The sequence below is a fragment of the Muntiacus reevesi genome, chromosome 1, assembly GCF_963930625.1.
Source record: "Muntiacus reevesi chromosome 1, mMunRee1.1, whole genome shotgun sequence".
Taxonomy (NCBI): Eukaryota; Metazoa; Chordata; class Mammalia; order Artiodactyla; family Cervidae; genus Muntiacus; species Muntiacus reevesi.
In genome coordinates, this window is record NC_089249.1 from 54,583,371 (window position 1) to 54,607,823 (window position 24,453).

General features: G+C 54.2%; 1 protein-coding gene across 1 annotated transcript in view; it reads left to right on the forward strand.

The window, feature by feature from the left end:
* Positions 1–24,453, forward strand: part of CACNA1I (calcium voltage-gated channel subunit alpha1 I) — a 106,231-nt gene that overhangs the window by 15,585 nt on the left and 66,193 nt on the right. Inside the window, exons 2-4 of the mRNA XM_065923864.1 lie at positions 3,309–3,420; positions 4,994–5,127; positions 21,558–21,655. Of these exons, the coding sequence (XP_065779936.1) occupies positions 3,309–3,420; positions 4,994–5,127; positions 21,558–21,655 (344 nt within the window). The remainder of the gene's footprint in view (positions 1–3,308; positions 3,421–4,993; positions 5,128–21,557; positions 21,656–24,453) is intronic.

Genomic DNA, 24,453 nt, shown 5'->3' on the forward strand with positions numbered 1-24,453 from the left:
TGTGCAGTGGGTGATGGGATCAGGGGCTCTCTGAGGCCTGGAATGGGGTTGTTCTGTGGCAAAGGTCACCTGGAGAGGCATGAGGGTCTGGGTGGCCAAGTGGGCAAATTGGCAGGGTCCTAACCACAGGTGCCAGGCAGGGGCCCTGAGCTTCGCCATGGGAGGCCCTCGTGGAGCTGGCACCCGGGCCCCGGCCTGCCCTGTTACCCAGAAATCCTGTACCACCCTCTCTGGGCCTCCGTCCTCCCTTGCACTGTCCCAGAGGCCCGGAGCTCTGCTTGACGGCTTTCAGAATTCCCCGGTGCTTGTGACTAATGATGGCAGCTCTGGGTGCTGGGCCAGGCCACCAAATTGCTCAGCCCAGGACCTTCACTCCTTCCACCACTCTCCTTCCCCGCGCCACGTGGTCTGGTTTAACTTCAAGGAGGGCTTATGGCTTTGATCCCCGAGCCAGTGGGGAGTGTGTCAGGAACCGCAGACAGCAATGCCAGCTCTGGCTTGACTTCTGAGCCTCGCGGGCTCCTGGAAAGGGCCCAGCCCTGCCATCTGGGATTTCCCTGAGTGCCTTGGGGCAGGACTGAGACTGTCCATCCCTGAAGTTGAGCCATCTAGAGGTGAAAGCCGCTCCATCTGCCCCTTTCGAGGGACGTGCACCAGAGGCGGCCCTGTGGCAGCGGCTCCGGCACTGCTAAGTCAGACCGTTCAGGCGACTCACTGACTGTGACCTTGGCCAGGTCACTCCAGCTCTCCAGGCTGTTTTTCCATCTGCTCCCTGTGGGCTGTGCTGAGAGTTGGGGCCATGTCCCTAGGGGCCTGGCAGGCAGTAGTCATGACTACTGCCAAGTTCATTAACACGATATGAGCTAGACCAGGTGGGTGGGGAGCACTTCGGGAAGGAGTTTGAGCCACCCCTAGGTGAGTGGGGAAAGGTGCTTCAGGAAAGCTTCCAGAAGAGGTGACAGATGATCTGGGCTGTGAAGGATGAGTAGGAGTTCACTGGTAAAGTTGGTAGAAAGACATGCATGCTGGTCGAAATGTATGCATGCATACCCCATGCCAAGGGTATGCTTGGGGACAGCAAGAAGTTCAGTGCATGCCAAGGCTGGTGAGAGGGAAGGCCAGAAGAGTTCATTGAGGTCAGAGTGTAGGAGACTGTGGGTGTCAGGCTAGGGAAGGTGATGGGAGCCACCCTCCCATCACCTCTGAAAGGCTTTTGAATAGGGGAGAGGTCTAATCAGAATTGGGCTTCAGCCAGATTAATTTGGCGATGACGAAGTGGGACAAGAACAGCAGGCTCTGGTTCTGTAGCTCAGCTCTACCTTTTTCCAGCTGGGGTCCTTGGGCAAAATTGTGTTCCCCTTTGTGACTCTGTTTCCTGACTTGTAACTGGGGCTTGTAATAGGGCTGGAGGATTAAATGCAATAACACTTGCAAAGAGCTTGGATAATATTGGCCACACAACAAACACCTTGGGATTGTGTGCAGGGCAGATTGGAGGGGCAGAGACCAGAGCTGGAAGCCAGCAGGGAGGCTGGGCAGGGCTTAGGTGAGAGATGCTGAAGATGAACTGAGGCCTTAGAGGAGGGCAAGGAAAGACACAGGCAGAGACAAGCCCTGCATCACAGAGGAGAGCAGGTCTGGTGTGAATCTCAGCTCTGGCGCTTCCCAGCTGTGTGAGCTAGGAGAGGGGCCTCATTTCTCTAAGCCTCAGTTTTCCTCATCTGTGAAATGGGCCTGCTGATCTCCATTGCTCAGGGCCTTGGTAAGGAAGAAGTGGGAGTGCCAGGCTCCTGGAAGATACCTGCCAAGTGTACTTTGAACTTGAAGCTGGCAGGAAGGGCAGAGGGAGCAGAAGAGGTGGTTGGAAAGAGAGAGAGCACGACAGTCAGGGGGAAAAGGCAAAGAGGATGGGGTAATTAGAACGTTTGAACTTCAAAAAAGTTAATTAATGATGAAGCTGCTGCTGGAGCGATGCTCAGGCTAGAAGGGGGCCCTGGCAACGACTGAAGTTAATTACAGGTTGTGGGAGAGTGGCAGAGGTTTGAGGGGGCAGGAAGGAGCAGAGTTGGGGCAAGGAAGGTCTGACAGGGAGGCAGGAGGGAAAGCAGTATCCCAAGGTGAGCAAGGACCGGGGATGGGAGGGAGGCTGTTGCCAAGGAAACCATGTCAATCTTCCGTTAGGCAGGAGATCCTCACCGTGCCACTGGGTAGGGTCTGGCTGAGAGTCTGGCTGGCATAGCTGTATCTGAGCTCAGAGAAAGGGCTTTGAAATTGAGGGGCCAGAACTTTCACTTGGGGACACTCAAGAATCTTTGGGTGTCAGAGTGGGTTGCACGTAGAGAGGTTTATTCAATCACAAAAGACATTTATTGTGCTCCTCCTAGATGCCTGTCACTGTCAGGGCATGAATGCCACCCCCCTGTCCCCTTGGAAGGTAGGTTCTAGCCTTGGATAAAGACAATGAGTGGGTCAGCAAGTTAACCCATGAATGACCCGGGCCCTCGGGTCCTCCTGGGTTCTGGCTCCTCTGGTTCTAGGATTCTAGGTTTGGGAGGGAGGGATGGGGCTGAACATCAGTGGGCTGTGTTCTAAGACTGAGCAGGAACCAGTCAGGAAGGAGCAGGGTGTTAGAGAGGAGAGTGGCCTGGCCTGGAAAGCCCACTCACCCGGGTCCAAGCACATGCCCTTGAGGCCCCACCCAGGCTGCTGACTGCAGCAGCCTTTCTGCCTGGACCGGCCTAAGGAGGCTGAACCCCACCCTGACTCATGCAGGGACCGGGGGGAGCCCAGGCACAGACCTGCTGGAGTCTGGCAATGAGCTGTAACCCAGCCACAGGAGAGGACAGAAGTACAGGGTGTCTGACCAGTCTCAGCCACGCTGGACGGGCCCTCTGTAGGGTTCAGCTCCAGGGCTTGGGCAGAGATGGAGGGGGCGTGGGTAGGGGAGTGGAAGGATGGTCAGAGAAGGGAGGCAGTGACAGTCAGAGGAAAGAAGTCAGAGATAGAGAGGCCGGGAGAGTCTGGAGATGGTCCCCCAGGCAAGTCTCTGTGGGTCTGGGGGAACTCAGGCTGGGGCAAAGAGGTCGGGGTGGGGAGGGCTTCCTGGCAGGTGGTGGCTTGGTGGGGTTCAGGTTCTCTGGTGGGTTTGGCCATGTCTGTTGTGACGGGTCGGGGCAGGCTGTTTAAAAGGTCTTTGAAAACATAGGTACTGACCCACCAGAGAGGCACCTGGGGGGCAATGGGGTGGACACCTGTGTTGGTGGTGGGGGAGTACCCCCCAGCTGTTGTGTCCTTGACTTGGTGCGCACGTGGTTTGAATGTATCAGCATGCTGGTGATCCTGCTGAACTGCGTGACCCTCGGCATGTACCAGCCCTGCGACGACATGGACTGCCTGTCAGAGCGCTGCAAGATCCTGCAGGTGAGGCCGGCTGCCCCGCCCCGCCCCCTCCGTCAGCCCCGCCCAGGCCCCGCCCACCACACCAGGCCCCGCCCCTCCCCGCCCAGCCACCGCTTCACTCCTGTCTGCCTCACTGCCAGCTGGTCCTACCTGCCTCCCTTCCATCCTCTCTCCCTTCCACCCTCTCCTCTCTATCTCGAGGCCTCTGCCCTAGTCCATGCCCCTCCTTTTCTCCCACCACCAGCTTCCTCCTGGTCTCCATCCCCACCGCCCTATTCAGTAAAGCACAAGTGACCTGTCACTCCCTGAAGAAAGCCTTGTCCTTCACTCCCAGTGATCATGGGATAAAGGCCGAGCTCCATCACTGTGTTGATGCCGCTGGGAGCCGCCTCCTGGACCTCTCCTGTTCTCATCTCACGGAGATCCCAGGTGGAGGTCTGACCTTTGGCCCCTGTGGCACATGTTACACCAGTAGTCCAGGGCGTTAGGTTTATATACCCATTTTACAGATGTGGAAACATCTAATTCTGTCTCCCTGAGAAACTCAGAGGCCTCCTGAGAGGAACTGCCCTCTGCTTGCTGTGTTCCCACAGGACTCAGAGGTTCCCAAGCAGCCCAGTTTCTCCGATTCCCTTGGGGGTACATGTTCAAGATCCAGACCCCTGACCCATTCAAAACCTGCAGAATTAGAATCTCTGAGGTGGGTCTGGGGTCCAAGTGGGTATCAAGCTCCTGGGCCGGCCCCAGGGTCCTGGGTGGAGTTAAAACCAACTAACCTCAGTGGGTACTAGACTGGCTTCCCTACCAGGTGGTGAATTTAGCGAGCATTCATCTCTGGGCCCCCAACACCAGCCTATGAGCTGCACAGAGAAGGTGCTCAGTGTCCATTTGTTGAACTGAATTGTCTTTAACCTTCACTGATCCTGGAAAGAGGGATTCCACCCAGGCCCCATCCTCGGGCAATAGACACTCACTTGAGCCCATGATGACAGCCGTGTTTGGGGGCTTCGTTTCTGAGCAGAGGAAGACATCACGGGGACCTGGGCCCAGGGCGGGTGTCAGGCCTGTTTTGAGAAAGCCCCTTCCATGTGCATTTCAGAGTCAGAGAGACCTGAGTGTCATTTCTTCCCTTCACTGCTGTGGGAACTGTGGCGAGGTTCTGAAGCAGTGTAAGTTCCCGGTTCCTCATCTGTTAAATGACAGCATTCAAAGGGTCACTGAGAGAACTGAAGAGAGGATGCAGAGCGAGGGTCTAGCCCGGGGCATGGCAATTATTAAGGAGACCCCCCCAGCTTTGCCCACTCCCGTCTGGGTCCCTTGTCATTGTGCTGGCTTTTAGGGAACAGTTAGAGGGGGCTGGAAAACCCTGGGCAAGCTCTTCCCCCATTCTGGGCCTCAGTCTCCTCATCTGTGAAATGAATGCCTTGGACTAGGATCTCTGAGGTTCTCTCCTGGACCAGGAGAAGATGTTTCCAGGTCTTTGCCTGGGCCCCGTGGTCATGCCCATGTTCCCCCCTCATACCGTGGCTCCAGCCCTGTCCTGCTCCGGGACCTCACGCTGTCCTTGCTTCTTGTCTTCCTCCTGTCCCTGCAGGTCTTTGATGACTTCATCTTTGTCTTCTTTGCCATGGAGATGGTGCTCAAGATGGTGGCCCTGGGCATTTTTGGCAAGAAGTGCTACCTTGGGGACACATGGAACCGACTGGATTTCTTCATTGTCATGGCAGGGTAGGTAGACCGTATCAGACAGGTCCTAGCCTCTGATGCATGCAGACATCATGTAAATAATCTCTGGGGCTTCTTGGTAATAATGATAAAGCTGTGTGTTATTGTCTGGATTCCTCCTGGACACCTGTGATGGAAGGAATGATGTCCCTTTCCTTAATGGCCTGGACAAACAGACATTCCTTCCTCCTCGTTCTGGTGAACTGTATGTCTTCCTGCACTGTCAGCTGATACTGGCTCTGTTTTACTCTAACTAACTGTGACCTTACAAAAGCCACTTAACCTCTCTAAACCTGAGTTTCCTCATCTGTGAAATGGGGATAATGTATAATGAAGGATAGCTCCATTAAAGTGAGCACCCAATAAATGTGAGCTATTATTATTATCATCCTAGATCACTCAGCAAGTTAGAGATCCAGCATGGACTCTACTGTCTGACTCCAAACTGTGGTTATTTCTGCCAAGACCTAAGCTATAGTCAGAAAGAGGTCAGGGGACAACTTAACCTGTTTGGAGCATCTTGGACTCTGCTCTGTGCCTTGTCCTTCCTTTCCTGGGTTAAACCAGGCTAGAGGCCCATCCACACATAAATCCAACAGTCAGCAGTTGACTGAGCTCCTACTAAGTGTCAGCATTGTCTTCAATGCAGGGCAGGAAGGATGGCAAATCTAGACATAAACTTTATCCTTCCCAAGTACCATCTGGAGAGAGGCATTCAGCAGCTACACGGGTGAACGTGCCACATGCTGAGACCAGGGCTCTGGGAAAGTGTTATGATTCTCTGAGAGCATCTTTGGGCCAGACTGGCGGCTTGGGGATTTGATGACTTGCCTGAGGAGGTGACGCACACACAACAGCTGGAAGATGGGCAGGTGTTAACCATGCCCAGTAATGGTCAATATGGCAGAAGTGAAAAGCGGGGACAAAAAGGCTAGAGACCCATGAGTGTGTGTGTGAGTGTGTACACGTGCCAATGTCCATGAGAGCATGTGCATTTGCATACATGTGTGTGCCAACATACATATGTGATGCCCTCGAGAAGTGGCAGGGAGGGTGGCCAGGCACCTGGCTGAGATGGGGAGTCAGTATCACCATGTACGCACTGAATTCCGCGGATGTGTCCTGAAGGGCAGTGGTTTGCTCCCTGGTGTTCTTTAAAACTTGACAGTATCCTTTCCTCAGAGCTGTATTCAGCTCTACAGCCACATTATCAGGGATGATTTAGACCAAATTAGAAGTTAAACTGCGTCCCTACATGGGAGTTGTGTCACCCTCTGTCAGATTCTTCCTTCTCTTTCTCATCTTGGTTTGGCTGGAGGACATCCTTAAGTAGTTTTTTGTTTTAATTGGATTGGCCAGAAAGTTCATTTGGGTTTTTCCATCACATGTTAAGAAAAAACCCGAAAGAACTTTTTGACCAGCTCAATAAAAATAAAAGGTGTTTGGATAGTGTCATTTTTCAGTCTTGCCTGTCCACGCATATATCCCTTTGATCTTGGTGGGTGAAGGGCAGTTTTCTTCTGCACTGCTCTAGAGTCACAGTTTTTCTCCCTCAGAACCCTGCATGTGGCACCATCCAAATCGACACCATATATTGCAGCCAAGGCCACTATAGATCTGGTCCTTCTTTGTTGGGAGAAACCTGCATTTTCTTTGCTAGAAGCTTGAAGGTTTTCTCTTTACCTTCAGAATTCAGACATTTCACAAGGACAGGTGTTAAGTGAAGGATCGCTTCCAGTGGGGCCTTTTGGAACTCAAGACTTGTGCATCCTTCAGGTCAGAAAAAAATTATTCCGTATCTTCTTTGGTGACTGGCCATTCTTCTCTGCTCTTTCCTAGAATTCCCAGTAAGTGGTTATTTCCATCCTCTCTCTATTCTCTGCATGTTTCGTTCACCTCTCGTACAGATGAAATCTGTACTAAGAGAGAATTCCTTGACTTGGCCTTCTGAATCACTAACAATGTCTTTTTCTCAATTTACTGCCCCTAATGGAAGTGTTCATCTCCTCTGTGTCTTTTTAATTCTCAGGATCGCTTGTTGCTCTTGAATTTCTTATTTTTCAGAGCAGCTTGTTTTTATGGATGCAATATTCACTCATATCTCTTCGTAGATACAAATTAGGCTTTACTGATCCTGAAGTCAAAGTATAATTTCCAGAAAGTTAAAAAAAATATTACCCTCACACAAATCTTAGAAGGAGCGTGTATATTACAGATTTAGCTGACTCATTAATGAGGAATCAGCAGGATGGTAATCATCAGAATCAGGAAAACAGGCAATGGGAAAAAAACCTGGGGATACAAGGTGCTTAGAATCAAAGCTGGTTAATGGCCTTATAGGGTCATAAAACTGTAACCTTTGGGGTTATCTTTTTATATTGGGCAGAATACCACTTACAGTATCTCCAAGTTCACATATAATTTCATAGCAGCCAGACCTTTAATTAACAGTAAAGAGTGAATCAGACCAAGGTGTGTTCCCCCAGATAATGAAATAATCTTTAGATGGGTCTGTTAAATAATGCTGCAAATGACGTCGCCAGAAATGCTGCCCTTCCTTTGCAAAGTTCCACATTTGGGGATGATTTTTCTTAACTCCTGTTTCAGGGAAGTCATTTGTTTTGCTGGCTCCACTGACTGCCTCCTTTGAGTGACCCCGCCCTGCCCTTTTGCCTTGAAGAGTTTCCTCTATTGCTTAGTGGTTCCTCTCTGTCTGCTCATATTTATAAAAAAAGACAATAAGGATCTAAACTGAGTGGTCTAAGGGGCTGGATTGGCTTCAGCATTGTGGCGAGGTCTCCGTTTGATGTCTTCTCTTGGTCTTCGGGGTGGAGGCAGGACGGGGGTGGGGTCCACAGGCCAGCAGTCTCCTGGGGGGTCAGGGAGGACTGGGTACATGTGCAGGCCCCTAGGGCCCCATACGTGGTTTAATGCTCTGCTTTCATCAGTTTGAAATTCTCTTTTCTTTTTTTAGTGGTCGTTGGTCTTCCACAATGGAATTCTTTCTTTGAAAATTTTTTATTGGAGCATAGTTGCTTTATAATATTGTGTTAGTTTCTGCTGTATCAGCAAAGTGAATCAGCTATATATGTATACATATATCGTCTCTCTTTTGGATTTTCTTCTCATTGAGGTCACCGCAGAGCACTGAGTGGAGTTCTCATTAGTTATCTCTGTTACACGTGGAAGCCCCACTTTATACGTAGTAGTATATCTGTGTCAGCCCCGATCTCCCGATTCTCCCCGTCCACCCCTTCCCCACCTAGGTGTTTGTGCATTCGTTCTTTACGTCTGTGTCTCTATTTCTGCTCTGCAGACAGTTTCATCTATGCCCATTTTTCTAGATTCCGTATATGTGTGTTAACATGTAATATTTGAAATTCTTTTCATAAGAAGATTTTACTTTATATTGTTTTTTCTTACTTTTGGCTGCGCTGAGTCCTGTTGCTGTGCGCGTGCTTTCTCTGGTTTGGGCGAGCAGGGGCTACTCTCTGGTTGTGGTGCGTGGGGTTCTCAAGGCAGTGGCTTCTCTTATTTCGGAGCATCACTGTAGATGCCTGGGCTGCAGTATTTGCAGCACATGGGCTCAGCTGTTGTGAAGCTTAGCTGCCCTGAGGTATGTGAAATCTTCCCGAACCGGAGATCCAACCTGCGTCCCCTGCATCGGCAGGCAGACTCTTATCCGCTGTACCAGCAGAGAAGTGCTGAAATTCTTAATACATTTTGAACAGGGGTCCTATGTTTTCACTGAGCACTGGGTCCTGGAAGTTATGTAGCCAGTCTTCGCTTGGCAGCGGGCTCAGCAGAGACATTTTTGTGAGCCATGAACAGCTCCATGTGGGATGCTGGGAACTCTGGTGACCCAGAGTTCTGGGTCGTTCCTGTCCTTTATGCCTAGAGATGATGTGGGTGCAGAAGGCAGGATGGGGAGCCACGAACCTGGGCTTCAGAGCCCAGCTCCCCCCAACCAGTCCCACCCAAACCCTCAGCTATAAATGTCCTGTTTTCTGAGCAACAGGCCTGCCATCCTGAGGACGTTTTCTTCCTTCCTGCTCCTCCTCGTCCCCAAATTGCTGGCTCCCTTTTCAAGTGACAGAGGAGACAGAACCTCTACACTGGAAGGTGCCTGGAGAGGTCGGCGTCTTCACCTCCGTATCCAGTCAGCCCCTGCTTGCGTGCTGCCACTGGGGGCAACTCACAAGGTAGCCGATTGCAAACTGGGACAGCGTTTGCTGGTGTCCAGTCACTGAATCGTGTCCGACTCCTTGCGGACCCCATGGACTGCAGCTCGCCAGGCTTCCCTGTCCTTCACTATCTCCTGGAGTTTGCTCAAACTCATGTCCAGCCTAATGTGCTGGAAAGTTCTTTCAAGGAGTTTGAAATTTGTCTTCCTGTAGCTCCTGCCTGATGGTGGATCTTGTCACTTACTCATTGACAAAGTCAGCATTTATTGAGCACCTACTGCACACCAGGTGCTATGCAGCGGGCACATGAACGGAACAAGACAGATGCTTCTGTGATTTCATGAAGCTCACGATTTAGGAAAAAATATAAAACAGATAACAAAGTTCTAGATAAATTCTACATTGGGACCAAAGCTGTTGCAGCAAAGTATAGAGGGCCATGAGGGCGTGGAATGGATCTGTATACAGTTTCCTGAGGAAGAGAGGCCTGGGAGTAAGAGTTGACGAGCAGGGGGTTGGGGAGGTGTCGTGGGTAGAGGGGACAGCATGCAGAGGGCCCGAAGGGGCTGTTTGAGGAAGAGGAGCTGTCAGAGGCCAGTAACCCGTGGGGTGGGGGCGTGCTTAAAGATGAGGCCAGAGAAGAGGCAGGGGCCTGATCGCCCAGAGGGGCCTGGAGTCCCTGGGTAGTGTGTGTTAGCGGCTCTGTCGTGTCCGACTCTTTGCGATCCCATGGACTGTAGCCCACCAGGTTCTTCCATCCATGGAATTCTCCAGGCGAGAATACTGGAATGGATTGCCATTCCAGCAGGGGTGTCCCCAGAAGACTTGTGACAGCCTTCACACATTGGAAAGTGGCTCATTTCCTCCCCGAGTCCCCCCTTCCCCATATAAAATGTTTCCAGCATCTCCCACTGTTTATTAAAGGAGGGGAGGTGGCCTCCCCTGCTGGACCTACTTTAGGCTGTCTTGGTCCCTGGCTGGGGGGAAGGACCCCGGCTTCCCACTGATGACTTACGGGAGAGAAGAGGGACTGCCCTCACCCAGGACCACGTGGGACTGTGGTGACCTGCTGACAGGCTGTGCTACCTGCCAGCCTAGGTCATGTTCACTCTCTGAGCCAGGTCTGTCCTACCCTGGAGCTGAACACAGTTGATTTTTTAAAAAACACACAAATACCCACCTTTGCATTTATTGTTATTAATTTCATCTTACAATGATCTCTTGGAGTCTTGTTTCCGTCACTCATTACATTTTCTGCCTGTGCTTGATCAGCCCAGGACAGCGAGGCCCTTGGCACCTCACCAGAGGCTCTTCCAGTGTGTGACAAAGCCCCACTCATCAGTCGGTAATAGTGGAACCTACCTCACTGTGTTATTTAAGCTATGCGTCTCTGTCTTAGTCCATTAGGAGGTCATGAAATATTCAATGACATTCTTGCTGAACTTGAGATTTTCTTTATCTATATATCTCCCTTGCTGCATCATACTGGTAATACTACCACCTCCCTTAACCAAAAAAATAAAACCACATGAAATGGCCATTGACAGCTGTGCGGAGGGGTCTGGGTACCTCTGTTAAAACCTTTCCCAAGAATTCTGATGACTGGTGTCTGGGAGGAGGGGTGGGTGTGGTGAGCTAGGGCTGTAGGGCTGGGCTGGTAGGGACCTTTCTAGAACGAGTCTGAGCCAGTGCCCTTGCCAAGGTCATGGCTGGTGTGGGCCCCGCCTTGGAGGAGCTCAGGGAACAGGAGTGGCCTTGAGTCTGATGTCCCTTAAAAGCTTTTGACTATGGTGGTATCCTGGAGAAGGCCTTGGCGTGGAAAATGGAGCTGCTGGGGGATACGCATGAGCCGATCAGGAATGGGCAACCTCCCCAAAACTTAAACATGTGTGCAAACTTGTACCCCTTCTCTGTGCTCCTCGAAATTCAGAGAGCCACAGGGTTACTGGGCACAGCTTAAAATACAGATTCTGGGGCCTCATCCAGGGGATCCTGACCCAGCAGGTACAGAGGGCCTAGGCATCTGCATTTTATGCAAATGCCCAGGTGAGTCTGGGTTCTTTTGACCCTCACAGAGCCCCTCATCAGGAGCCCTTCGAGAAGTGAGCGTGATTCCCGGTTCTGGGAACCACAGGAAGGAGAAGAGGCCTGAGGAGGGCTCTGTCTCTGATCCGTGCCCAGGATCTGAATTAATTCTCAAGACAAGCAGATGTGCTCTGTCAATGAAACAGTGGGGACTCGTAAAAATTTCTGTCATCGTTAATAATATTAACACGAATAGCGGTAACATCAGGAACTCTGCACCTTGGCCAGGGAGGAAGGAGAAGGGACTGGGCCGGGATCTATCGTGCCCTGGAAACAGCTTCTCCCCAGAGTGCGTGGGGAGCAGCTTCTCCAACCTGACTCTTACAGGCTCTCGGGCAAAAAATGTCAATAAGAATTATTCCTTATCCCTGAACTAGAGCTTTCTAAAGAGATCAGGTAGGCTTGTCCCCTCTGTGGTTGCTTGCTGAGAGTTCCTATTGTCCAAAGTGGCCCATCAGTGGGACTTTAAAAAGCAAAAGGAATTGAATCCTCTTAGGCATTATCCAGGTGAAAAAAAATAAGAGCATCTACTGTTTGCGGAGTACTCACTGTAGGCCTGATGCTGTGCATTATCTGGCCTAATCTTCAGACTAGCACTGTGAGGGAGGGACTGTGGTCAGTTCCATTTCACAGATGAGCACAGCAACAGAGAGTGACCTGCCCGAGGTCATGACCTGGTAAGGGACAGAGCCAGAAGTTGCATCCAGGCACCTTGGCTTCGTGGGCTGGCATCGAATCCTGGTTCTGTGTAACGTGCTGGGTGTATCTGTCAGGGATGTACTGGACTGCAAGTTAACAGAACATCTGACCACAGTGCAAATCCTGGGATGTTTTTCCCGACATATCATGACGTTCTGAGGTCAGTGGTTACCGGTGATGGTTCTGCGATGTGGGGGTTGATGTCCTTGTGATTTTCCAGATCTTCTTTTCATGAACACAGGGTGGCTGTTGAAACTGTGGGCGTCGTGTCTGCGTTGAAGGCAGGAAGGGTGGAGGGAGACAGGACTATGCCAGCTGTGCCTGTCTACTTGGATCTGGAAAACAACATACTCTTTTCTAGATCCTTCCCCATCTCAGCACACTTGGCCAGAGCTGGGTCTCATGGCCCTGCTCAGCTGCAAGGGAAGTTAGGGGAATGGAAAACATCATTGAATTTGGGTAAATCAATCAAGAATTGTTCCCTGGGGCCAGGCAAGATTGGAAGAAGAGAGAATGGACTTCGGGTGGGCAACTCTCAGACTCTACCACCCTCTTCTACAGCCTGTGTTTCTTCATTTTCTCTTGGCCAAAGTTGTGGCCCTTCCATGTCTCCAAGTCCTAATTGGAGCCTCAGGAGCCCTGCCTGGGCTGTCTGGGGATGTACGTGATCTGTTGAGAAATATAAAGTCAATTATCAACCCGTGTAAGCTCCATAGAGGCCAGTGCCCACTAGCAGACTCGCTGTGGTTACTGGTGTGAGAGGGTCACCACTGGGCTGTTTCCAGAAGCCTTTGCTGCATGGCTCTATGTCCATGATCTCTGGGTCAATCAAGGAAGCACTGCACATGTCAGCAGGCCCAGGTAGAATCCTCTTGGTTCTGTGACTTTAAACCCTGATTTATCCTGGGCTCTACAGGTCTGTCTACTCCAGGGCTTGTGTGCTCCAGGGCAAGGCCAAGGCCGAGCCGTCGTCCTGGAGTCCCTGGAACTCGGCCCCAGGGTCAGCACGGAGGGGAAGCTCCATATTTGTTCTGTATCTTTGTGTCCCATCACTGCAGAGCTGGGGGATCTGGGGCCATTTTCTTTTAGTTGAATCGGCCCTTGGGTGGGTGTGGACCTGGGAAGGTTCCAGGGAAAGTCCTGGTGTGGATGATTCTTCATTTGCATATGGAATAAACTGGGAGGGAGAGACAGCATGATGATTGTCGCTCTGGTCTGTTTCCATGGAAACAGGATGCTAGATGACATGGGGGACCGGGTAGGGGGTAAATCACCAGAGATTCTCAGGCTACAGGTTGACAAGCCAGACACTAGTCAATCATAAATCAGTCAGAATTCTCTCAACTTATATGAACAGGAACCCTCTGAACTTTGTTTAAAGAAGCTTACCATCCCTTTTCCTGAAAGTCGAGGGGTCTCTGACTTCAGGACCGGCTCAATCCAGAATCCTGAAAGATGTCACCAGGCAGAGTGTCCTCCCATCCTACAGCTCTTCTCGGTCCTCGGTGCTGACTTCCATCCAAGGCAGCTTTCCTCTGGGTTGGAGGGGTAGGGGGTGGGCAGAAGGAGGGCACAAACTCCTCCCTCCAGTTCAACGGAAAGACACCCCTGCTTCCCCAGCCACTCCAAGCAGAGTGGGAGAGAGCCTCCTTGGCTTGGATTGGCTAGCACGGGTCATGGGCTCATCCCTGAACCAATCACTGTAGCCTAAATGAGGCAGCATTCTGATTGGCCAGACATAGGTCAAGGTCTATGCCCTGGGCCAGCTGTGAGGTTGACCTCTCTCATACCATGTGGTCAGAGAGTGGGGAGGATGCTTTAGGCAAATCCCAGGACTGTTACCCTACAAGCAGAGAAGGGAGCTCCAGGTAGCCACAAATCAGTGATGATGCCTAGGTGGGTTGCCAGAACTAAGGTTCCTTGACTGGGTTGCACTTTCTTATCTACACCCCCACTGTCCTGAGAACTTGGGGTTGTTAACCTCATTTCCCAACTGGGGAAATGGAAGCTCAGAGATCATCAGCCTGCCTCAGGTCACACAGCCTATAGGGACTGTGTGATGTGTTCAGGTATGACTGTCCCCAGAACCCATGCTGACTCGCAACATAAAGGGTTTTACCCTTTCAGAGGCCAAAAGATCCCAGTTGATCTTCCCTGGAGGACTTGGACGGCCTCACCAGCTCTCAGAAGGGTGTGGGATGAGTCCCGGAAGAAGGATTTTTTCCCTGAGGCTGTGGTGAAGCCAACAGAATCCCTATTTGGTTTTCAGCAGCTGTGCTCGTTGGCCGTGGTGCCAAGACTACTCTGGAGTAAGGGAGCTGAATTTTGTGGGAGGCAGTCAGGAGGCATATTTGGGATGTATACTAAAAAATGATAACACTGTTTTGCCTGAAGTTCAGCCTTAACTGGGCATCCTCTATCTACCTGACAACTCTACCCAGAGACAAAGTCACCGAGTGTTGTCCCCTCTGTAGAGCCTTGTGGAGAGATGGTCCAGGGTCTTCTGCTGCCGAAGTCCCCAAATTTCTTTTGTGGTCCCCAGCTCCTCCTTTATTCTGAACTTGGCCTGACTTGGCTTCAGTTTCTTTGTCAGGTAGGCTTAAGAAACCCAGTTCTTGGACTTCCCTGATGGAACAGTGGATACGAATCCACCAGCCAATGCAGGGGTCATGGGTTCGATCCCTGGTCTGGAAAGATTCCATATGCCATGGAGCACGTAAGCCTATGCATCACAACTACTGAGCCTGCACCCTAGAGCCCGTGCTCCTCAATGGGAGAAACCACCACAATGAGAAGCCCGTGTGCACCAATGAAGAGTAGCCCTGCTCGCAACTAGAGAAAGCCTGCATGTAGCAATGAAGACCCAGTGCAATCCCCTCCCCCCAAAAAAGAAAGAAATTTTGTTTTGGTCTCATAAGAATTGTGTGATGGTATCTGGGCAATAATGACCCACCAATCATAAAACACTGGCCAGAGTCAAGGGTTAACATTATCAGTCCCTAATTTTCTCTTTCCATGATTTCCTCTCTCCCTCCTGCCCTCCCTCCACTGAACACCTACTATGTGCTGGGTGCTGGTATAGTAGCATAGACTGGTGGTCTAGTTATCACCCGACACAAGCCTGAGTCATCACAGAACTGCCTCCTGACAGATGAGTTGCCATTCCCAGCATCTCAGCTTCCTTTCCATTAGCTACATCTTACATTACATTTTAAGAAAGCCCCTGTGAGTCCCTCGTAAAGATTGAGGAAACACCCTATTTTTATCAGTAACACTCAGAAATCATCTCCTGGGAGGGGTATTTCCTGGAAAGATGTTAAGTCTCAGTCATTTTATGTTGCTTCTTGTCAGCTCCTAGATTTTTCTTTTTATTTTTTTTCTGATCTTGTCCCTCAAGTTATTTGTTTGACAAGCTGGCAGGGGGAGCCGCCTCCAAGCCGGGTGCTGGACGGGGGGCTGGGGACATAACTAGGACTCTGAGCCATGCCCTGAAGAACAGGGACACGGCAGCACCCCCTCCCAGAGGTGCCTGGGGGTGGGATCTGAAAGCCAGGAAGGGCGTCCCAGGGAGAGAGGCTGACAGATGCAGAGGCATATCTACTGGTGTATTCTGGGAAACTGAGATGTTCGGGTGTTCCTGGACTGCAGGGTAAATGGTGGGCGGTGATGGAGTCATGGTCGGGGAGCCTCCAGAGGCCCTTATCATAAGCCTGGGCTTCCCCCGGCAGGAAGTGGGATCCACGGAAGGGTTTAAGCAGGTAGCATGTGATTCGTGGGCAGTGTGCCCTGAGGCAGCAAATGAGGCTGTGATGTAATAATGGCTGGCTTTCATGTGCCAAACCCTGTCCTCGGTGCTGAATCCATATGTGAACGCATTTCATCGATCCCGTGAGGTTGATTCAGTGACTTGCCCAAGGTCACCCGGTGCAAACCCCACGCTGGGATTGGAACCCAGGCTCTGTGCTCTAAACATTGGGTAACACAGCCTCCAGGGTTGCTGGCCCTATTCCACATACTGCCGGTCTGATTAACTGACTGGCTGTGGGATGCTCTGCTTGACCTGATGATTGATGAAGGGTGGGGGGACAGGTCGTGCAGAGCTCCTGGGCCCCCCACTGCTCAGTTGGGCTCTGTCTATGCCTCAGCTTCCGGGGTGGGTGCCCTCCTCCCTCCAGGGGAAGGGGTGTAAAGTGCCTGGCACACGGTGAGTGCTCCAGAAAGTCCTCTGAAGCAACAGGACTCTTTGAGCTGCCAGGGAGAGAAACCAGTTCACATGACACCTAAGCCCCAAGAGGGAAGGGCTGGCTCGTGTGCCTGGGCAGAACAGAGCACAGATCCGTGGTTCGGGTGCAGCTGGCGGGGAGTGCTCCAACCATATGGTCAGGATCCTGCCTCGCCCCGGTTCTGGCCTCCGCCTTCCTCTGTTCTGGCAGAGCTCTCCGGCCACCATGGAGGCAAGATGGCCATTAGCGCCTCCGGGTTTCCTGGTGGTGGCTTAGCCAGGGAGAGCATCTCTTCTCTGCAGTCCCGGCTCAAGGGCCAGCAGCTCCTCACAGCCCATCCTGAACCAGTCGCGGTGGCTGATGGTGGTCGTGCAGGACAGTGTCCGGCAGTAGACGGGGCCTGGGTCTCTGCGCCTCTCCTGGGGACCAGGGGAGAGGTTTCTCAGCAGGAATCCATGGAGAGGGCCCTAAGAGCAGGTGTCCAACCTGCCTGCCCACCCTGGCATGGCCCTCACCTCAGCACGGCCACACCCGAGCCCCTTTTCCCAGACGACACCCCATCTGGGAGCTGGGTGCAGTCACCCTCCTCCTGGGGTGATGTCAGGACGAACGTGCTCGCTTTAAAGCAAATTTACTTACCTAATTAGGCGCCTGGGAGCTGGCAGGAGGTAGAGGGGGGTTTTGTTGGTTTTTTTTTTTTTAGACTTTTAGCACTGAAGCTGCACGATAAAGTAACTGTGTAATTAGGGATTAATTTCTCACTCCTGCAAGTGATGTCTTACTTGGGGCCTGGGGGAAGTCAGCCGGATGGTTATTCACCCACAGAGCAGCTCACTTCGCCTTCTCTTTTGTTGGCGGGGGGAGAATGCTCCTTCAGCTCTCCCGAGGGGGGAGGTGGCTTCTTCCGTCCCCGGTGTCCTTTGGGCTGCATAGATTCCCCGAGTCAGTGCTGTGCCTGCTCTGCGTGGTGGGGCTGGAGCAGGCTGTGTCTGAGAGATGCCCGGCCAGCATCCAGCCGGTCGTCCAAGGACGACGCCTCGGCCCCGCCCCTGCTGGTCCAGGTCTGGGGCACACAGCCTGTCAGGGTCCTCGCTGGGATTGCACCCCGTTTGTGTTTGCAGGGTGACCTGTTCATGAACAGCCCCTTGCTGGTTTTTCTCTCTCTGCCCCCTCGCTGGGCCTCCTGGGATCACCTCCCAAGTAAACTGAGGCTCCTGAGTCCTGGGCTGAGGCAGTGTTGGGGGATCCCAAGCCAGATGGGAGGTGTGAACAGAATGTGGGTGGAGCCAGAGCCCAGAGGGGTGAGGGCAGCCCGCGGTGCAGGGAGCAGCGGGGAGCAGTGCTTCCTGGAGGAGGGGATCTTGAAGGCGAAGAGTGAGGAGGATGGGCTCCACTCAAAGGAAAGGGACAGGGAGGCGTGTTTGGTAAGCTCTTTGCGCCCGGTGCCTGAGTTGTGTGGAGTAGGAGCGAGGGGTGGGGGAAGGGGGCCTAGGCCAGACTGCAGGGCCGTGAAGACTCTGCTCAGGGCTTGGACTTTGTTCTGAGGGCAGTGGGGAGCCACTGAGGGTTTAAGGCCAGGAGTGATGCAGCTAGCTTTGTGTTTCAGGAGCTTTGGGCTCACCAAGGCTGCTGCGGCTGTCAGCAGAGGGGGACGGGGACCGGACGGGGGCAGGGTGCTGGAGCTGTCGGCGACTGTCCATGTTGGGCTGGTGGTTACAGTCACCGTCAGGACAGCCTGGTTCCAGGGCGGAGACTCAGACCTGCAGTTCCTACCTCCCGGCCCCTCGCTTGGCGCCTGTCTCCCCATCCTTGTTCAATGTCCAGCTTTCTATCCTCTGCCTCTCAGGGAACTGTGAGAACTGCTGGATTCCTCACCGTGCACCTGCTGTTTACTCTTTACCACTGAAAGCATTTACACTTGGTCTTGCTCCCCCAGACAGGCGATGCGGCTGCAGCCGGACACCCCGATAGGTTCACAAAATACAGAAGAGAGAGTCAGGAGACCTGGGAGAAATGTTCAGGCAGAGGAATTCTCAGGGCCAAGGTCGTTCATGCTGCCATGAACTCAGTGACTCATCACATTTCCTCTTTTGACTCGACTGCCAGGAAGCTCAGAGCTAAGATGTTGGCACTAAGTTCTTCAAGAAATTTCTCTGGGGGAGTTTCTCAGTGGGGATCCAGGCACTTGCAACTGGTGAATTCTCAGGGGGATTTTTGCAGTAGAGGATCAGGTCAGAGGTGAAGGGAAGGGGTGGAGCCACTGTGTTGGTCTGATCTGCCAGGCTGTGGCTGTGTAGTCCCCTTCGGAGATGGGACAAGAGTCAGATCAGCCTCCATGAGAGGGCTGGGGTCTAGAAGGTGTTCAGATCCTAGGGCTCACTAACTCTGGGTTACCGTGAGCCTTGGTGACATCCAGTCATAACTTGTATCGTGCTCAAGACCCAGGGGCCAGCCCCACTTGTTTTAGAGAAACACATAAGGAAGGTGAACCCGATTTCTCACCATCAGGCCTGAATATGCAGGGCGTCTATAGTTTCCCATTCTTGCCCTCCAGCCTATCCTAGGTCAGGGCCATGGTGGATGCTCCTGACTTAATTAAGAAGCTTTAGTCCCAGACTCTGGACTGCGGGTTCTTTGAGAGGGGATCACGAGCATGGAGCCTGCGTGGCCGAGTGGGGCAGGAGAGTCAGGAACCAGGCAGGATTGTCCTGAGGGCTCCCAGTGCAGAGCAAGCCCTGTGTGGCTTGTGGGTCTGCCCTGGTCCAGGGGAGCAAGGAGGGGGTTGGGGTGGGATCTGACTGACGTAGAGGGCGCTCGAGGAGGTTAACTCAGGTGAATAATGAGAACACACGCAAGAGGCCCTCAAAATCCATTCGCTTTTTTCTGTCTACCCCTCTGCCTGTGAAGCAGCTATTTATTTTTATTGTGAGACGTGAACAAATCCTGGCCTGGCACCTGCTGGAGCTCGGAGGTGTGCCCTGGGTGGGTTCTGTCTGGCGTGGGCGGGGAGCCCCCCACCTCCGGCACACCCAGCAAGGCACCAGCCGAGCCGGTTGTCAGGATGGAATAGAACCAGGCAGAAGGGATAGGGTCTGTGTTAAAGGGGATGGGGGACGGGGGAGGGGCAGGCTGGAGCTGGGCCTGGCTGCCTGCCGTGGGGTGGCTGTCCCAGGCCTGGGGTGTGTGTGTGTGTGTGTGTGTGTGTGTGTGCGCGCGCGCGCGCCAGCGTGAGAACCTGTTTGTGTGCCCACGTGTGCCACCCCCGCAGCGCCTCCATCACACACATCTCCCGGGCTGCCTGGAGAGTCTTTCTTCCAGATAGGAAAACGACAGTTTGGCTCGCCCACGCGTGGAATCCTCACGCAGCCCCCTCCCCCGGCGCCCCCTTCTCGCGTCACCCGCTGCCCCCGGGCGCCTCTGCCCTCGCCCTCTCTGCCTGGCTGCTGCCCCCTGTCCCCCCGCTGCATCCCCTCCCGCCCCTCCTCTGGTCCCCCTGGTGGTCTCTCTCTGGCTCTGAGGTCTCTGTCACATTCCTTCACCTGAATTTGGGCCGTGGTAGGAGCGAGTGTGGATGAGGGCATTCAAGGAGTGAGTGTGTATGTGTGTGTGCACCAGAGGTTGTGTGCAGGCGTTTGACTCTGGGTTGTGTGTGTGTGTGTGAAAGAGAGAGAGACAAAGAGAGGGAGTGAAGCCTGGGCCCCAGAAAGCTGGGGGATGGATGGAGGCGTTTGAGGCAAGCAAGGCTTTCCCTCAATTACTCTTCAAGCAGCAGGAGCGGGACGGCAGCCTCACAACAGTCAGACAGGCTTGCACGGTGTGCAGGAGAAGCCTTCATTCCCGCTGACGGCGGTGACAGGTGGAACTGGCAGCCGGGCCCGAGTCTCAGGCTTGAGGGCCCAGGTCTGGTGATTGGGGCGTCCGGGGTGAGGCTGGGGTGGCAGGCCACTGGGGCCTGCCTTTCAGAGATGGGGAGCGGGTAGCGACTGAGCAGGGAGGATTTGGTGGGCGTGCTGGGAACTACAGAGGGCCCCCCCTGAGATCTGCCTGCTGTGGAGATCTGGGAAGGCCTCCTAGAGGAGGCAAACTGCCTCTGAGCTGCTGCTGGACTGGTGGACGGTGGGAGGGGCGGGCGGGCCTGTGGGGAGAGGCCCCGAGGATGAGAAGGAGGGCAGCGGTGAGGGCTCCAGGCTGTCTCTGCCTTTGAGTCTCTGCCCTGCCTCCGTGCGGACTCCTGAGGGAAGGGGCCTGTCTGAGTCGTTCTTGGGTCCATAGCACTTGGGCTGGCCTGGTTCATCATGGACCCGGGTGTGGGGAAACTGCCAAGTCTCCTGGGACTTCTGTACGGAACCCGATTAAGGCTTCAATAGAGCAGGGAGGCGTTCCCGGCGGAAGAGACAGTGGGAGGAAGGCCTGGAGCCGGTCAGTGCAGTGAGCCCACGAGGCTGGAGCCTGGGCGCCTTGCAGGGGCTGGCTGGCGGGCAGGCCCCAAAAGGGGATTATTCCTACAGGTCAAGTACTGCCTGCCTGCCACACCCCCGAGCCCTGGTCTCTGATGCCTGGCCTCGCAGAGCCCAGGTGAAACTCAGAAACTGGGGAGCGGGCAGAGCTGGGATGGCTCTTGGCTTGAGCTTCTAAAACCCATTTGCCAGGTGACCTGGGACATGTGACGTCACCTCTCCTACAGCCTCATCTCATCATAAATTCGGGCATCTAACCCTAACTTGGGGGGTTCCTGGGGACTTGGGGAGATGGAGGGATGGGGGGTTCCACCCTGGTCTCTGCCCTCAGCGAGGGCTTTGCAGACACTGCTGTTGCGGCTGTAGCTGTGATGGCCAGTTACCATCTGAGCTCAGCCTGGGGCCTCTGGGCACCTCGGTTCTCCCCCTGGGGGATGGGGTGACTGCTCCCTGTTTGGGGGGCTACCCTGGAAACGAGGGCAGGTGCTTCCGGCTCAGTGCTGGACAGGTTTAGGGGACCCAAGGTCTCTGCTCCTTATTCCCTCTGCCTCCAGCTGCATCTACCGGGCTCCTCTGGGCAGTCCACATGGTGGATGTCACCAGCCCTGCTTTTGGAGGAGGAGATGGGCCCATGGGGACAGCCCGAGGCCACAGGGCTAACTGGGGCTTAGCCAGGGATTCTGACCACTTTTCTTACCCCATCCGGGTGTGGGCGTGGCTGGTCTGGGCCGTGGCCCCGCCGCCCCTCGAACTCTGGGCCTCACTCTCTTCCCCTCTCTTCGCAGGATGGTCGAGTACTCCCTGGACCTCCAGAACATCAACCTGTCGGCCATCCGCACCGTGCGCGTCCTGAGGCCCCTCAAAGCCATCAACCGTGTGCCCAGTGAGTTGGCGCCCCCGGCCCTGCCCCAGGCCCACCTTGCCACTCACGCACTCAGCAAGACTGCCCAGCACCTCCCAGTGCCAGGCCTGTGCTGGGCACGGGACCCTTCTGTGACAGGACAGATGTGAGCCCTGCTGCCCAGGCCACTTGGGCCATTACTCGGGCCTGAAGATGCTGGAGGGTGGCCCTGATGCCTCTGGGTCCCCAAGGGACTCATACTGCAGCAAGTTTCTGACTTGCTGGGGACGAGGTTCCTTGCAGGGGCTAGTCATGGTGACAGGTGTGTGAAAAGAAGCTGGTTAGTTGGAGGGAGTTTTCTTGAAGCTTTCTACTGGGGAGGGGCTCCCGGACCCCCAACTTGTGCCGAGTGACCTGGAACTCCAGCTCCTGACACCCCTCCTACCCCTCATAGGTTCACCCCGCCTCCCACATACAGGTCCATCCACCCGCTCAGCTCCCCCATCTGACCAGCTGTCCCCATCCGTCCACCCACCTAGTATTGAGAGAGGTTATCTGAGAACAACAATCCCTGACATCTGCCTAGACTCACACTGCTTTCAAAGCCTTTCATCTCTGTGATTTCTTTTGAGCCTTACCGTCCCCCTGGGCTGGAGGTGGGCTGTGCTCATGAAAAACTGAGATGAAAAAAACCGAGACTTCAAGGAAACATGAGGTTACTTGCCCAGGAGGTCCCCCGACTCTTTTCCACTGCCTGGTGTCACCAATGGAATGGGGATTCGGGAAAGGAGGAGGGGAGCCCTGCCCCAGGGAGCTTCTGTCCTGATGGAGAAGGACAGGGACTTCCGGAGCATCCGCCACCTCCTGTGTGTCAGGCTCTTGACATGCTGATGGCTGACTTAATCCTCTCGACAACCTATGTGGGTTCAGGGAGGTTAAATGGCTTGCAGAAGGTCACACAGCAATTCAGGGGCAAGGCAGGGATCTGAGCAGAGTCCTGTCTGTCCCAAGCCCCGCTCTTCCCAGACTCAGTCTGAACTCTAGTTCTCTTCCCTTCCTGAGCCTCCGTTTCTTCTTCTGCAGAAGGTGAAGGGGCTCCTGGCACCTTGTTCTCCTCCCCAGATGGCACTGACCCCGCTCCACCCATTCCCAGCCTGCCCACCTCTCTGCAGCTGTCCACCTGACTCTGGGCTCGTGTCGGTCAGCCCAGACAGGCCTGGCGGGGCAGTGGAGGCTACGCTTTGGGATGTTTGTGGAGCAGAGGGACTTGAGGATGGGGCAGGCTGGCTCAGGCTGGAGGAGGTGCAGAGGGGGAAGGGCTGGTGTCTCAAGGTCACATGTACAAGGTCAACTCCCCACACATGAGCCTTGACATGGTGGGGAACTCAGGGGCCCCTGAGAGCTGCTGTGAGGGTCCCAAGCGAGGGCTTGAGAGGTAGGAATCGAGAGGTGGGCGGTGGGAACTCAAACTGTCTGGGGGCGGGAGGAACAGTTCACCTTTGTCCCCTCCTGGTCCTAGGGAGACTCCCTCGGGGTAGAGAAGGGGCATCCAGAGAGGCCATCCTGGCTGGCATCCTTTCTGTCTTTCCCACTTGCCACCAAGCCTAGGAGTCTTCTTAAAGATCACCTCATTCTAAACCATCTTTACCCCTTTTAACAATTGAGGCCAGTGAGGCCCAGAGAGGGCCATGGCCAGCCCAAGGTCACACAGCAGGTCCGTGGCAGGGACTAAACTGGAGCCCGTTTCTAAGCAGCACGCTTCTCCCAGGGGTGCATGTTCCCCTCCCCAGGCCCCATCTCCTCCTGGGAACCTGGCCACAAGGCAGCCTTTATTCCCGCAGCGCCCAGAACTATGTCTGGTGTGTAGCAGGCGCTCAGTAAATAGGTGTGAAGTGGACCCGCTGGGCAGGTATATGGAGCAGCTGTCCTGTGCTGCCCATGCTCAGACCGAGGGGTGCCGGGCATGTGGAGGACACAGGGGTGCAGGGAGGGCCGCAGTGGGGGGCACTGGGAGCCTGAGGTGGTGTCTGAGCTGAGACCCAGCGGAGCACGGGGGCTGAGCCGACAAGGGAGTATTTTAGAGACACCTTGGCAGTGGTGAGCAAGTGGACACAAGACTGCTCCCGCAATGCGGGTGAACGATGGCCAGGCTGGGCAGGGTGGAGAGGAGCAGGTGGATGGAAGGTCTGACTCTGGGCCTGGAGGGGATCAAGCATCTGGCCTGGGCAACCTCAGCTTCAGCAGGGATGGCACCGGACAGGGGCTGCATCTCTCCTGGGGGGTCCCCCTCGGGGAGAAAGGCAGGGCTGCCCTCAGGGGGCGGCGACCACGTGGCCAGTCACCCTCCTGGCCATGCAGCCCACAGGCCCGGCCCTCTTTCCAGAGACGCGTGTACCGGGGTCACACAGGGGTGTTTGTAGGCTATCCTACATTCTGCATCTCCTGTCAGGTCTCAGGGTCTGATAGTCATGGGAACAGCGATGTGACAGGACATTTCTGAGAGATGGTCTGGGTGGGGGGTGGGCGGGATAGACATGCAGGGTATGGGTCTCTGTGGATGTGTTTCTGTACATTTGTGCATGTGTGTGTGTGTGTGTGTGTGTGTGAGGGTCTCGCTCTGAGAGACTGTGTGTATATGTGTGTGCACATGTGGGAATGTATACATGGGGGTGTGCACATGTGGGGATGTGTACGTGGGGGTGTGCACATGTGGGAATGTGTACATGGGGGTGTGCACATGTGGGAGTGTGCGCATGTGGGGATGTGTACATGGGGGTATGCACATGTGGGAATGTGTACATGGGGGTGTGCACACCTGGGAATGTGTACATGGGGGTGTG